General features: G+C 44.4%; 1 protein-coding gene across 1 annotated transcript in view; it reads left to right on the top strand.

Annotated features, from left to right (window-relative positions):
* ASZ1 (ankyrin repeat, SAM and basic leucine zipper domain containing 1) overlaps window positions 1–15,934 on the top strand; it is a 197,167-nt gene that overhangs the window by 59,962 nt on the left and 121,271 nt on the right. Inside the window, exon 5 of the mRNA XM_075855045.1 lies at window positions 15,593–15,704. Coding sequence (XP_075711160.1) covers window positions 15,593–15,704 — 112 coding nt within the window. The remainder of the gene's footprint in view (window positions 1–15,592; window positions 15,705–15,934) is intronic.

The raw sequence follows: 15,934 nt of genomic DNA, 5'->3' as shown, positions 1-15,934 counted from the left end.
TTTGGCCACTAGATGGGGCTGTTCCCAAAATTGCAGCATTGCAACATTGGGTTAAAAGCCCTCGCTCTAGTGAGCTCTCAGCATCCCCCCCTCCTTTATCCTGGCTAGTGCCGGGATAAACGAGGGGTTTGAAAGGTTTAACCTGCTACACTGCGTGTCGCCATTTTTTGATGTAACCCACAGTGTAGTAGGTTTACATATAGTAGTAAACACACACAAACACTAACATACATTGAAATCTCTTACCTGCTCCTGCCGCCGCGGCTCCCTCTGGCCCGTCCGCTCCGTTTGCTGCCGCTGTTCCATGTGCACAAGTCCGGAAGCCGCGACCGGAAGTAGTAATATTACAGTCCGGCCGCGACTTCCGGTCCACAGGAAAATGGCGCCGGACGGCGCCAATTTCGAATAGGACTGTGTGGGAGCGGCGCATGCGCAGTTCCCACACAGACGCCGTACACGGACGTGAATGGGACGGGAGCCGTTCACAGTCCCTATGGGACTGTGGCTGCCGTACTCCATGTCTGTGTGTGTCGTTAATCGACACACACAGAAATGGAACAAAAAATGGCAGCCCCCATAGGGAAGAAAAAGTGTAAAAATAAGAAAAAGTAAAACACAAACACACAAATGAATAAAAACGTTTTTATTAAAGCACTAACATCTTTAACATATAAAAAAAATTATTTGCCATGACACTGTTCCTTTAAGGCGGTTTGCGAAACCTTACAGGTAACGGACACAAAGCCTTCACTAGAAGCAGTCTACTTTCGCCAACCTAAATAGTCGCAAAAGGTTTTTCCCACTCAGCGTTCGAGGAGGTGGACTTCAAGGAGTGGAAGTACCCCAAAAAGACCTTTTCCTTTACCTCCCAGTAGGCTGGGCAATTAATCGGAAAAAGTCCGAAACTGAAAGTAATCGCAAATAACAAAGGCCATCTTGCACATTTAGTTTTGTTTCCAATTTCAAGTGTTTCTGTGTTCTCAGGACGCAGATACATTCCCTCCTCTACTATAGGATTCAATTGTAAGTTCCCTGCTCTACTATTCACTGCATAGCTCTGACTGCTCACAGCCCAGCGCAGACAGGCGCAATGACGTCACTGCTTTGTGCTGAGCCGCGAGCGGGCTTAGCGCGAATGTATTCTGTCCGCTGAACTACTGCCGTATAATTTGGTTCATGGAGTCCACAATGCCTGCCCCATTTTTTTTTCTTGTTTAGCCTCATTACCTGCCCCAATGTTATTTACGAGGATGATTGGGGTAACATACAGGAATGATGTTCAGAAACCCGCCATCATCCCTGTATATACCGGCTCGCCATCAGCCCTGTATATAACCCCCAACATCCCTGTATATAAATGCCATTATTCCTGTATATAACCCCATCAACCCTGTATATATCGTTGGAGCGGGCACTGTCCACTCGCCGTAGCGCGTGGTCATTGAGGCTAAACAAGAAGTAAATCGGACGGGCATTTTGGACACCGTGGGCCAATAGGATGCATATGTACACTACCGTTCAAAAGTTTAGGGTCACCCAGACAATTTTGTTTTTCCCATGAAAACTCACACTTATATTTATCAAATGAGTTGCAAAATGACTAGAAAATATAGTCAAGACATTGACAAGGTTAGAAATAATGATTTTTATTTGAAATAATAATTTTCTCCTTCAAACTTTGCTTTTGTCAAAGAATGCTCCATTTGCAGCAATTACAGCATTGCAGACCTTTGGCATTCTAGCTGTTAATTTGCTGAGGTAATCGGGAGAAATTTCACCCCATGCTTCCAGAAGCCCCTCCCACAAGTTGGATTGGCTTGATGGGCACTTCTTGCGTACCATACGGTCAAGCTGCTCCCACAACAGCTCTATGGGGTTCAGATCTGGTGACTGCGCTGGCCACTCCATTACAGATAGAATACCAGCTGCCTGCTTCTTCCCTAAATAGTTCTTGCATAAGTTGGAGGGGTGCTTTGGGTCATTGTCCTGTTGTAGGATGAAATTGGCTCCAATCAAGCGCTGTCCACAGGGTATGGCATGGTGTTGCAAAATGGAGTGATAGCCTTCCTTATTCAAAATCCCTTTTACCTTGTACAAATCTCCCACTTTACCAGCACCAAAGCAACCCCAGACCATCACATTACCTCCACCATGCTTGACAGATGACGTCAGGCACTCTTCCAGCATCTTTTCAGTTGTTCTGCGTCTCACAAATGTTCTTCTGTGTGATCCAAACACCTCAAACTTCGATTCGTCTGTCCATAACACTTTTTTCCAAACTTCCTCTGTCCAATGTCTGTGTGCTTTTGCCCATATTAATCTTTTCCTTTTATTAGCCAGTCTCAGATATGGCTATTTCTTTGTCACTCTGCCCTGAAGGCCAGCATCCCGGAGTCACCTCTTCACTGTAGACGTTGACACTGGCGTTTTGCGGATACTATTTAATGAAGCTGCCAGTTGAGGACCTGTGAGGCGTCTATTTCTCAAACTAGAGACTCTAATGTACTTGTCTTGTTGCTTAGTTGTTCAGCGGGGCCTCCCACTTCTCTTTCTACTCTGGTTAGAGCCTGTTTGTGCTGTCCTGAAGGGAGTAGTACACACAGTTGTAGGAAATCTGCAGTTTCTTGGCAATTTCTCGCATGGAATAGCCTTCATTTCTAAGAACAAGAATAGACTGTCGAGTTTCACATGAAAGCTCTCTTTTTCTAGCCATTTTGAGAGTTTAATCGAACCCACAAATGTAATTCTCCAGATTCTCAACTAGTTCAAAGGAAGGTCAGTTTTCTGGCTCCTCTAAACAGCAAAACTGTTTACAGCGGTGCTAACATAATTGCACAAGGGTTTTCAAGTGTTTTCTAATCATCCATTAGCCTTCTAACACAGTTAGCAAACACAATGTACCATTAGAACACTGGAGTGATGGTTGCTGGAAATGGGCCTCTATACGCCTATGTAGATATTGCATTAAAAACCAGACGTTTACAGCTAGATTAGTCATTTACCACATTAACAATGGATAGTGTATTTCTGATTAATTTAATGTTATCTTCATTGAAAAAAACCTGTGCTTTTCTTTCAAAAATAAGGACCTTTCTAAGTGACCCTAAACTTTTGAACGGTAGTGTATATGCCAGAGGTGCAGCAGAACCAGAAAATATGTGCCGAGCCACACAGACCGGAAGAGCAGAGGAATCTCCTCAACTCGTCGTTGGAACGGGGTTAGGTGAGTTTGTATTATTTTTATTAGGCGCTATTGGGACTGTATTATACTGCAGGGAGGGCAGCTATAGGGCATTATATTGCATGGGAACAGCTATAGGGGCATTATACTGTGGGGGCAGTGTCGGGATTTATTATATACAGTAGTATACAGCAGGGGATGTATATTCATTAAATTGCTTGGCATGCAATTAGGGGGCATGGCATGGCATGCAAAAAGAGATGTGGCCTAAATTTTGTTTATTAATCGTAATTTAGGTTACATGTTCAATTAATCTTGATTTTGATTTAGGTTATAATTGCCCAGCCCTACCTTTTCAGTTGGATGTTGTTTATCCCTTTATGGAGGTTGTCTCTTGAAAATGGTCTAAATCGCCAGTGGTGGCCCCCAGCCTCCTGCCTGGCTAAGACCACTAGATGCAGCATCATTCTGTGGCTCACTGGACCCCCATATTGAGTCTCTTTATAGGTCTTTCAACCCTTTGGAGCACCACAACTTAATGTCACGTCCCAGTGCGGGGGGTGTACGCTGCTCCTGGCTGATTGTGGGGTGCCTATGGCTGTCATGGCAGCCCAGGGGCCTAATGAAGGACCCCAGGTCTGCCTTCTCTTTGTTTCTGTTAAGCCTGGCCTCTAGCAGGGCTTAACAGAAGCCTGTAAAAGTGACAATATACTGTAATACATTAGTAATGAAGTGTATTGTACCTTTTAGTGGGGGGGGGGGGGCTAATAAATTGAGTAAAAACAAAAAGTTTAATAAGGTTTCTAGTACTGAAAAAAAAAATATGTATATATTTTTTTCCCTCTAATGAAATGTAAAAATATTGGTGTCACCGGGTCCGTAAAAGTCAGAACTATTACAATATAACTATTACAGTATAACATTATTTAACTTTGCATGGTGAACACCTTTAAAAAAAATAAAAATGAAAACACAAATCTCTGTTTTTTGGTCATCTTAGCTCAAAAAAAAAAAAGGAAATGTAATAAAAAATTATCAGAATGTTGTATACTAAAAAAGGGTGGCAATAAAAACTACAGCTCGTCCCGCAAAAAATAAGCCCTCACCAATCCATTGACGGCAAAATAAAAAGTTATGGTTCTTGGAATTCGGCGGAGTGAAAATTTAAAATGAAAAGGCAAAAAATGGCTCCGTCCTAAAGTGGTTAAATTAGTGGCTCGTCCTGTGCTCAATATTTGCTTCCGTTTGGTTCAGCAGGGCTACCATTGAATGGGTCGCACAACTCTGCCTTGGCATAGTTTCAGGAGGAACTGATGAATCTCTCACCAAATGTCTAGCGTGACTACATTTTCACGCAAATCCTCTCTTGGCTTGACTCAAGTGCTGGTCCGCAGAGACTGCTTTCAAAACTATCCCTGACCTTCCATATGCGGGTTCCAATCTCTACCGGACCACTCTCGACGAGATAATCTTAGAAGCTTCAAGTGGAAAGAGCTCTTACCTGCCCCAAAGCAATGTCCGTCGTACTACTTTTATAGAAGGCAGGTACTCTTTTCGGCCCTTTCATAGTTTCGCCACTCCTTTTGTCCTCAACACAGCAGTCGCATCAGGTTTCCCATCAAACCCCATCCTTCCTGGCGCCTATGCCCTTAGGCACGCTCAAACTGTGTTTTTGACGAGAACGGATGGGTCAGTTTGCCCCGTTTTGGATCCTAAAAAACTGAACGTGTACGTCAGTGTCTATCATTTTCATATAGATTCTCTGTTTTGTCATGTGCTGGACAGGGAGTTTTTTTGTTCTGTGGACACAAGCCACGTGTACCTATTCATCCGTATTTGCTGATATAAGCAGCGCTTCCTGTGCTTCACGGTCCCCCCCCCTTCACAATTACCAAATTGTAATTCTCATATTTGGCCTTTATCAATATTGTCTCTGTGGGGATGACACTTTTTCGAGGAAGGGAGATTTCTGTCACTCGCTACCTGGATGATAGTCTTTGTCCATGGAGGACAACGTAGCCTCTCTGGATACCTCGACCCGATTTTGTTTGGATTACCAACCGCTCCAAGTCCTGCCTGACCCGCTTTTAGACACTTCCATTCTGGGCATAACCACGGTCAGCAAGAGTGTTTTTTCCCCAGGAGATATTGTCCGCTTTTCAGGCCACGATCCAGACTTTACAAAAAGGGATCCCAAAATCTTTTTCTCTGCATTAGAATCCTCGGCACCATGGTGGCCTCAATCGAGGCATCCCGTTTGCACGTTTCCACACTCGTACCTTTCAAATGGCAATCTTTTTTTCTCCCGCGGGAATAGCTCTCCGGATTCTTTAGATCCATAGATCCTTCTTCCTCTGTCGATTTTTAGTCGGCCCTTCACTGGTGGCTCTCCTTCCTGACCATTCCCCGTGTCCGCTCCTTCCTTCCACTGAAGTGGCAGATCCTTTCCACTGATGTGAGTCTCAGGAATGTTTGTGGTCCCAGCAAGAATCCTCTCTTCCCGTCAACCTTTTGGAATTAAGAGCAATCTTCCTTTTGCCTGCGGCAATGGACTTCGCTTCTGTCTGACCTAGCTGTACGAGTCCAAGCTGACCATGTCATGGCTGTGCCTTCTCTAATTCATGAAGTTGGGACTCTGAGCGCAACAGTAGTGACGGAGTGCGCAACGATTCTAACAAGGGCAGAGCGTCACATTCCTGTTCTCTCGGCAGTGCACATCTGAGGTGTCGACAACTGGGTCGTGGACTTCCTCAAATTGGAGGAATGGGTCAAACTGCAGGGAATTGTTCTCTCGATCGGGTATTTAGATTTGCTCCAGTTGAGGCTCAGCGGACGTGGACTTAATGGCGCCCAGATTCAATTGCAAGGTACCCTGCTTTGTATCCTAAAGGCCCGCGCGGTCAATGCTCTAGTGGGGTTGTTTCAGTCTACTGTACCTTTTCCCTTCACTTCCCCTTTTGACCAGGCTTGTTCGACGGATCAAGGCCGACGGGATTATCACTATTCTTGTGGCTCTAGAATGGTCACGTCACTGTTCCTACTCAGAAGTGTTGGCCTGTCTGGCCGTCGTCCCCTGGTTCTTTCCTCTCAGACACTGGCTTCTCTCTTTTATCTTCCACAAGAATTTTAAGGTTGCTACATTTAACGGTGTGGCTGTTAAAGCCACCAGTCTGAGGGCACGTGGTTTTATCATAGCGGGTTCTCCTCACCATGCCCGCATTTATCACCGCACCTGGAAGACCCACATTGGGCTTTTTCCTGTCCAGAGTCCTTTTCTCCACGGAGGTCTGGATCTGGGTCTTCTTAGTTCCCTTAACCACTTCCTGACCAGAAGCTTTACCCCCACCCCCCCCCCCCTTCCTGACCAGGCCCATTTTGAAGTTTTAGCCATGTGCCAATTTAAAAGCAAATTGTTGTTCTATTATTTTTCCACCCTACATGTATTTGGTTTTGTTTTTTTCAGGACATATTGGGCTTCCATATTGTGAAAAAAATGATAGAGATATTTAACTTTTTTTTTAAAAATATGGAAGGAAAAATGGAAAATAAAGTTGAAAAAAATGTGTGTGATTTTAGGTGATTTTTGTATTTTTTTTACATCTGGTGCATGCCACTGGGTCAACACACCTGAATACATTTTGCCAATTTCTACCGACTTCAACTATACCAAATATGTGTGGATTTCTTACACGCTGGGAGCAAGGTGGCGCTTACAATGAATGGTGCGCAAACTGGCTTTTAGCGAAAAAAATTCTAAGGCTGGTTCGCTGACACCATACCACCATTACAGATATTGATGGCTAAGGCTCTATTCACACGACAGGGTCCGAGTGTCAGCCGATAAAAACAGCCGTTTTTCTCCCTGTCAGTTTTAAAATCGGATGAATTTAATTTGTACATTTTTTGGCACACACTTCCCTCTGTAGATAATGCCACACACTGCCCTCTGTAGATAATGCCACACACTGCCCTCTGTAGATAATGCCACACACTGCCCTCTGTAGATAATGCCACACACTGCCCTCTGTAGATAATGCCACACACTGCCCTCTGTAGATAATGCCACACACTGCCCTCTGTAGATAATGCCACACACTGCCCTCTGTAGATAATGCCACACACTGCCCTTTGTAGATAATGCCACACGCTGCCCTCTGTAGATAATGCCACACGCTGCCCTCTGTAGATAATGCCACACGCTGCCCTCTGTAGATAATGCCACACACTGCCCGCTGTAGATAATGCCACACACTGCCCGCTGTAGATAATCCCACACACTGCCCGCTGTAGATAATCCCACACACTTCCCTCTGTAGATAATCCCACACACTGCCCTCTGTAGATACTGCCACACAGCCCCATGTAAGTAGTGCCACACAGGCTCCCCCTGTAGGTAGTGCCACACAGGCTCCCCCTGTAGGTAGTGCCACACAGACCCCCCTGTAGGTAGTGCCACACAGACCCCCCTGTAGGTAGTGCCACACAGACCCCCCCTGTAGGTAGTGCCACACAGACCCCCCCCTGTAGGTAGTGCCACACAGACCCCCCCTGTAGGTAGTGCCACACAGACCCCCCTGTAGGTAGTGCCACACAGACCCCCCTGTAGGTAGTGCCACACAGACCCCCCTGTAGGTAGTGCCACACAGAGCCCCGCCGTAGGTAGTGCCACACAGAGCCCCGCCGTAGGTAGTGCCACACAGAGCCCCGCCGTAGGTAGTGCCACACAGAGCCCCGCCGTAGGTAGTGCCACACAGAGCCCCGCCGTAGGTAGTGCCACACAGAGCCCCGCCGTAGGTAGTGCCACACAGAGCCCCGCCGTAGGTTGTGCCACACAGAGCCCCGCCGTAGGTTGTGCCACACAGAGCCCCGCCGTAGGTTGTGCCACACAGAGCCCCGCCGTAGGTTGTGCCACACAGAGCCCCGCCGTAGGTTGTGCCACACAGAGCCCCGCCGTAGGTTGTGCCACACAGAGCCCCGCCGTAGGTAGTGCCACACAGCGCCCCCCCCGTAGGTAATGCCACACATCGCCTCCCCCGTAGGTAATTCCACACAGCGCCCCCCCGTAGGTAATGCCACACAGCGCCCCCCCCGTAGGTAATGGCACACAGCGCCCCCCCCCCCCCGTAGGTAATGCCACACAGCGCCCCCCCCCGTAGGTAATGCCACACAGCGCCCCCCCCCCGTAGGTAATGCCACACAGCGCCCCCCCGTAGGTAATGCCACACAGCGCCCCCCGTAGGTAATGCCACACAGCGCCCCCGTAGGTAATGCCACACAGCCCCCCCCCGTAGGTAATGCCACACAGCGCCTCCCCCCCCCCCCCCCCCGTAGGTAATGCCACACAGCGCCTCCCCCCCGTAGGTAATGCCACACAGCGCCCCCCCCCCCCATAGGTAATGCCACAGCGCCCCCCGTAGGTAATGCCACACAGCTCACGTGTAGGTAGTGCTACACAGCCCCCTTGTACATAGCCACCCCTCATAGATGGCACCTAGATAGCACCCCCCCTACCTTCCTGTAGAGGACGGCTCCAGGAGAAGTCCCTGACTTCACTGTCCATATATGGACAGTGAAGTCAGGGACTTCTCCTGTTGCAGAATCCCCAAATCATGGCCACAGTGTTGCTGAAGCTGTGACCGGGGATTGGGGATTCCGCTCCTATAGGGAGCAAAAAAAATACCACCCTCCACATGCACTTCGCACTAGGAGGAGGAGGAGTGAGCGAGTGACGGAAGACTCGGCGGTCACTCGGAACTCATTCAAATGATGGCCGTGTATTATCTGACCCCATAGACTTCTATGGGGGCCGGGAGAACGGCCGAAAATAGGGCATGTTACTTTTTACCGGTTTACGGTTTACCGGGCCATCCAAAAAAATCGGTCGTGTGAATAGCCCCATTTGGGATCTATTGTTCCTACTGCAGCCGTGTAACGGACGTTTTTTTGAACAGCCATCATACGGCTGGGAAACCCTGTGTGAGTAGGGCCTTATCCTGAGGATAGGCCATCAATTTTTGTGGACTAGAAAACCCCTTTGACACCCCAAAAATGATTTAGACCCCAAGGTGTTTTAACGACCTATCAAAGATTTGAAAATCTGCCGTGTAAAATGTCTGCAGCATGCAGATGAGTTTTGTAAAATCTCATCTACTTGCCTTGTACTGTAATCCGCTGCAGACATTGCCTACGCAAATGCGCAGGTAAAATTTCGTCGCCCTAAGGCCTAATTCACACAGAGTTTTTTTGCCGTGGAAACCACGTCGGAATCATCACCAATATACAGCCGAAATTGTTTTTTCCCGGGCGGCTGGGAAGCAGTAAAAAAACGTATTACGCCCGCGTTACTCAATGGCCTCATGCGAAAAACACGGCAAAAAGTGTAGGCAGGTCAAAATCTGCCTCAAAATTCCTTCAGGACTTTTGAGGCAGATTTTTTTTCTGCCTGCAAAATACTCCGTGTACAGGTTGTCCGACCAAAGATCGTTATGTCCCATTGCCTACACTGCAAGTAATGAAAGTCAATGTGGTCGCGTTGCGACCTGTAAGTAAACTGTCATGTCGTGGCAACTTGTGCGTTGCGGCACAACCACATAGACTTTTATTACATGCAATGGCGCCGGGACATAGCGATCTTTGGCCGGTCGACATGTGTCGTGTGTGGCCAAAGTCGCTGTGTAGGAGATAGACAAATTTATTTATAGAGAAAAATGTTATTGAAAAAAAAAAGTGTTTTTTTTTTGCATTACATTTTTCTTCTCAGTCTGCCATATAGGGAGAGGATGCAACTGGTGATCGCTGTGGCAGGTTGTCACAGCGATTACCTGACCAGAGACCACTCTGAAGCTCGGTGATACAGCTGTCTCTAGACAGCTGTATCATGGAGCTCCTTACCATCGGCATGTATGTGACATGCTGTCACAGCGAACACATGACCGGAGACTACACGGAGTAGTCTCCGGGTGAAAGCTCCGTGATATCAGCTGTCTCTAGCTGCTGTTAGGAGCAATGTGATCGTTGTGACAGGTTGCTAGATCATGATGTGCAGTCACATGCTCACACATTAACGTTACTGAAGTGTCTTGAGAGTTATTAGACATCACCTCCACAGGACGCGATGTCTATTCACGATCCCGACACTTCGGTAACGTTTGTGTGGGACTTACAGCAGAGCAAGCGTGATCTCACGAGATCACGCTGTGAACTGTCATTTACTGCGTTAAGCCTCCTAGTGGCATATACCCATGATCTGTCGCCCCTCCCCCGATGAATTGGGCGAGATTAGTACTCAAAAAAATCAACCTTTTCATAAAAGAAAAGAAAATGCTACGGAGTTATTAAACTAAAGTTATTAACCCCTTCAGGACACAGCCTGTTTTGGCCTTGTGGACGCAGGCGATTTTTTCAAATCTGACATGTCACTTTATGTGGTAATAACTCCGCATTGCTTTTACCTATCCATGCGATTCTGAGATTGTTTTCTCGTGACATATTGTACTTTACGTCTGTAAAAAAATTTAGTCGATAAATTCAATATTTATTTGTGAAAAACACCAAAATTTATAGAAAATTTGCAAAAAATTGCATTTTTCTAAATTTGAATGTATCTGCTTGGAAAACAGATATTAATACCACACACAATAGTTACTAGTTAACATTTCCCATATGTCTACTTTATGTTGGCATCGTTTTTTGAACATCCTTTTATTTTTATAGGACGTTATAAGGCTTAGAACTTTAGCAGCAATTTCTCACATTTTCAAGAAATTTCCAAAACCTGTTTTTTCAGGGACCAGTTCACTTCTGAAGTGTCTTTGAGGGCCTTATATATTAGAAACTCCCCAAAATTCACCCCATTTTAAAAACTTCACCCCTCAAAGTATTCAAAACAGCTTTCAGGAAGTTTCTTAACCCTTTAGACATTTCACAGGAACTAAAGCAAAGTAGAGGTGAAATTTACAAATGTAAGTTTTTTTTGCAGAAATTCATTTGTAATAGAAAAAATTCTGTAACACAGAAGGTTTTACCAGAGAAACGCAACTCAATACTTATTGCCCAGATTCTGCCGTTTTTAGAAATATCCCACATGTGGCTCTAGTGTCCCAATGGACTGAAACACCGGCCTCAGAAGCAAAGGAGCACCTAGTGGATTTTGAGGCCTCCTTTTTATTCCAATATATTTTAGGCTCCATGTCTGGTTTGAAGAGGTCTTGTGGTGCCTAAACAGTGGAAACCCCCAAAAAGTGACCCCATTTTGGAAACTAGACCCCTCAAGGAATTTATCTAGTTGTATAGTGAGCATTTTAACCCCACAGGTTTTTTGCTGAATTTATTGGCGTTAGTCTGTGAAAATGAAAATCTACATTTCTTCTGAGGAAACATAGACATTTTTTAATTTTTGCAAGGAATAAAGGAGAAAAAGCACCCCAACATTTGTAAAGAAATTTATCCTGATTACGGCAATACCCCATATGTGGTCATAAACTTATATTTGAACACATTACAGCCCTCAGAAGGGAAGGAGCGCCATTTGGGTTTTGGAGGTCAAATTTTGCTATAATGGTTTTCGGTGCCATGTCCCATTTGCAACGCCCTCGAGGGACCAAAACAGCAGAAACCCCCCAAAAGTCACCCCATTCACTATCAGAATCCAAGAGAGCAAATGCCTCTTAAAGGCATGGTGTTGCCAGAAAAACATGTTTTTTTTAAAAAAATTAAACATTTAGTGTGTGGGTGATTAAACATGGTTCAAATTTTTTTTATTTTTTTCACGAGTCAGGAAATAGTCAGGAAATATTATAAATTAATTCTAATTTATAATACTACCCATTTTTGGTCACTAGATGGAGCTAGTTCCCAAAATTGCAGCATTGCAACATTGGGTTAAAAGCCCTCGCTCTAGTGAGCTCTCAGCATCCCCCCCTCCTTTATCCTGGCTAGTGCCGGGATAAACGAGGGGTTTGAAAGGTTTAACCTCCTACACTGTGTGTCGCCATTTTTTGAGGTAACCCACAGTGTAGTAGGTTTACATACAGTAGTAAACACACACAAACACTAACATACATTGAAATGTCTTACCTGCTCCTGCCGCCGCGGCTCCCTCCGGCCCGTCCGCTCCCTTTGCTGCCGCTGTTCCATGTGCACAAGTCCGGAAGCCGCGACCGGAAGTAGTAATATTACAGTCCGGCCGCGACTTCCGGTCCACAGGAAAATGGCGCCGGACGGCGCCAATTTCGAATAGGACTGTGTGGGAGCGGCGCATGCGCAGTTCCCACACAGACGCCGTACACGGACGTGAATGGGACGGGAGCCGTTCACAGTCCCTATGGGACTGTGGCTGCCGTACTCCATGTCTGTGTGTGTCGTTAATCGACACACACAGAAATGGAACAAAAAATGGCAGCCCCCATAGGGAAGAAAAAGTGTAAAAATAAGAAAAAGTAAAACACAAACACACAAATGAATAAAAACGTTTTTATTAAAGCACTAACATCTTTAACATATAAAAAAAATTATTTGCCATGACACTGTTCCTTTAAGTGGTATATAACTTGCGTGCCATTTTTTACGTATTTTTTTTTTTACTTATTTTTTTGTAACCGTTTTAATAAAAGTAACAAAGAAAAAGTCCACTAATCCATTGATCAATAAATTTATGAACAACCCTAAGGCCCTGTTCACACACAGTTTTTTTTACAAGTTTTTTGGCGTGGAAACCGCTCCGCAAAAACCGCCCGAAAATGTCTCCCATTGAATTCAATGGGAGTTGGATGAGCTTTTTTTACCGTGAGCAAAAAAAACGCATCGCGGTAAAAAGAAGCGACATGACCTATCTTGAGGCGGTTTCCGCCTCCAAAACCCCATTTCAATCAGTCAGAAGGGTAAAAAAAAACACCTCGACGAGTGTTTTGACGAGTTTTTGGCAAACCACTGTGCAAAAAACGTCCGGAGCAGTTTTTGCAGGAGGAATTTTCCTCCTGCAAAAAATTCTGTGTGAACACAGCCTAACAATGAATCAATGTATTTAGAATTTACAGACGTGTAAAATATATGAAGAGATTTATATAAGTATATGTGTGTATACGTATATATTACATGTACGTATATATCTATATGATGATATAGATATACAACATCCCTAATTATTAATTTTTAGTATTAACAAATTTCAAATATATGTCTATATATAACATATATTACGTGTGTGTGTGTGTGTATATATATATATATATATATATATATAATATAGACGTGTAAGTATATATATATGTACACACACAGTATATAAATATATCTATATAATTTTATAGATCTAAATATATATAGAGAGAGACAGATAGATAGATAGAGCTATCTATCTATCTATCTATCTATCTATCTATCTATCTATCTATCTATCTATCTATCTATTCTATCTACACCCATTATAAGCCCTAATTGATTATTAACTAATTAATTGTCCTAGTCTGAGTACTATCTACCTAAACTATGTGGAGGTGTTATTTGTGTGTGTTTTTCACAGTCGGTGTGTGTCTTTATAGGAGACACACAGCAGCTGCTCGGCACAGCTTCTTCTCCCCCACTGTCTCAGAACGATCTGACAGGGAGGGAGGAGAAACAGTGTAACAAACAGCACAAAAGTTTGTTGCTGCAACAAACTTTGCTGTGAACACCATGATAGCTTTATCATGGTGATCACGTCATCAGGACCGACACCAATCCTGTCCTGATGTCTTCTCTCAGCACTTAGGCTGCTAGTAGCAGCGTGTGCTGAGAGATTCAGAGCAGAGGGAGAGCGCTGTGCACTCTGTTCTGGCACCACGTGAATTAACGGGCTGCAGGAGAAAAGCCCAGCACAGCAGCCCGTTAATCTACGTGGGCTGGTCGTGAAGGGGTTAAATCTGTATTCTTTGTGGAAATGTGATAAACGAGAACTATTAGACACTAATATTTTTAGACCAAACAACGCATGTAGTTTACTACATCATGCACATTGATTTTTCAATTGAGTGTTTTATTGCCACTGAGATTCTGTGTATACACTTAGTGACACAAATCGTGATGTAATCACCTTTATTTATATATATATATATATATATATATATATACACACAGTTGGGTTTCTCAATTCCTATGGGAGTATAATCCATGTGCAGGGACTGTTACATATTTTCTATGGATTCCCCTTATTTCTATAGATATACAAAGGAGCAAATGGAGCAGCCTAATTCTAGTCACTCCGTTTTGTTTAAATATTACTGTTCATTCTACTGTGGAATCCTACTTTATTTTAAAATTTCATGACTGGCTTGAATGACCGTAATATCAGTTCTAGAAAGCATCTCTATCTTCAATAGCCCAGCATTTTGCTATCCCTATTGTGTATAGGGGACACCCACATCCCTTCCTTGCTTAAAGGGAATGTGTTGCCAGAAAAACATGTTTTTTTTTTTTTAATTAAACATTTAGTGTGTAGGTGATTAAACATTGTTCCAATTTTCTTTTATTTTTTTCACGAGTCAGGAAATATTATAAATTAGATTCTAATTTATAATATTTCCCATTGCTGGTCACTAGATGGAGCTATTCCCAAAATTGCAGCATTGCAAAATTGGGTAAAAAGCCCTCGCTCTAGTGAGCTCTCAGCATCCCCCCCTCCTTTATCCTGGCTAGTGCCGGGATAAACGAGGGGTTTGAACGGTCTAACCTCCTACACTGTGTGTCGCCATTTTTTGAGCTAACACAGTGTAGTAGGTTTACATACAGTAGTAAACGTACACAAACACGAACATACATTGAAATCTCTTACCTGCTCCTGCCGCCGCGGCTCCCTCCAGCCCGTCCGCTCCGTCTGCTGCCGCTGGTCCAAGTGCACAAGTCCGGAAGCCGCGACCGGAAGTAGTAATCTTACTGTCCGGCCGCGACTTCCGGTCCACAGGAAAATGGCACCGGACGGCGCCAATTTCAAATTGGACTGTGGGAGCGGCGCATGCGCAGTTCCCACACAGACGGCATACACAGAAGTGGATAGGACGGGAGCCGTTCGCAGTCCCTATGGGACTGTGGCTGCCGTATTCCATGTCTGTATGTGTCGTTAATCGACACATACAGAAATGGAACAAAAAATGGCAGCCCCCATAGGGAAGAAAAAGTGTAAAAATAAGAAAAAGTAAAACACAAACACACAAATAAATATAAACGTTTTTAATAAAGCACTAACATCTTTAACATATGAAAAAAAAATTTGTGATGACACTGTTCCTTTAATGTTTACCAACCCTTTTCTGTTTCCTATACGAACAGCAGTTTTTATATGTATTTGTTTTTTTATGTATTTTGACACTGTATATTACTATAAAAAAACATTAAAAAGCAGTTTTTATTTGTCTTATATTGTATACTACTTGTTTGCAGGAAGAAAATGAGTGCGCTTATGCTTGCTGCTAGTGAAGGCCACATCCAAGTGGTTGCACTACTGGTTGCCCATTGTGCTGATATAAATGCACAAGATGAGAATGGTTTTACGGTAAGATGTATTTTTTATATGCTTCAACATAGCTATTGTGTTTTATTTTATAATGTCAGCGATCAGCTGTGTAACTGTGGAGGTCAGGTCCTCAGTCAGCCTGGTTTTCACCGAGTAGCGCGGGAAGAATTACAGTATATGATCTTGGGACGCCTCCAAGGTGCTAATTGGTTCTTGTTCAAACATGCCCTTTTCTTATTTATTCAGTAAGTTGCTTTGTTCACATTCCA

Source organism: Rhinoderma darwinii, chromosome 3, assembly GCF_050947455.1.
Source record: "Rhinoderma darwinii isolate aRhiDar2 chromosome 3, aRhiDar2.hap1, whole genome shotgun sequence".
NCBI classification, from domain to species: domain Eukaryota; kingdom Metazoa; phylum Chordata; class Amphibia; order Anura; family Rhinodermatidae; genus Rhinoderma; species Rhinoderma darwinii.
This window is presented reverse-complemented; position numbering and strand designations above follow the sequence as displayed.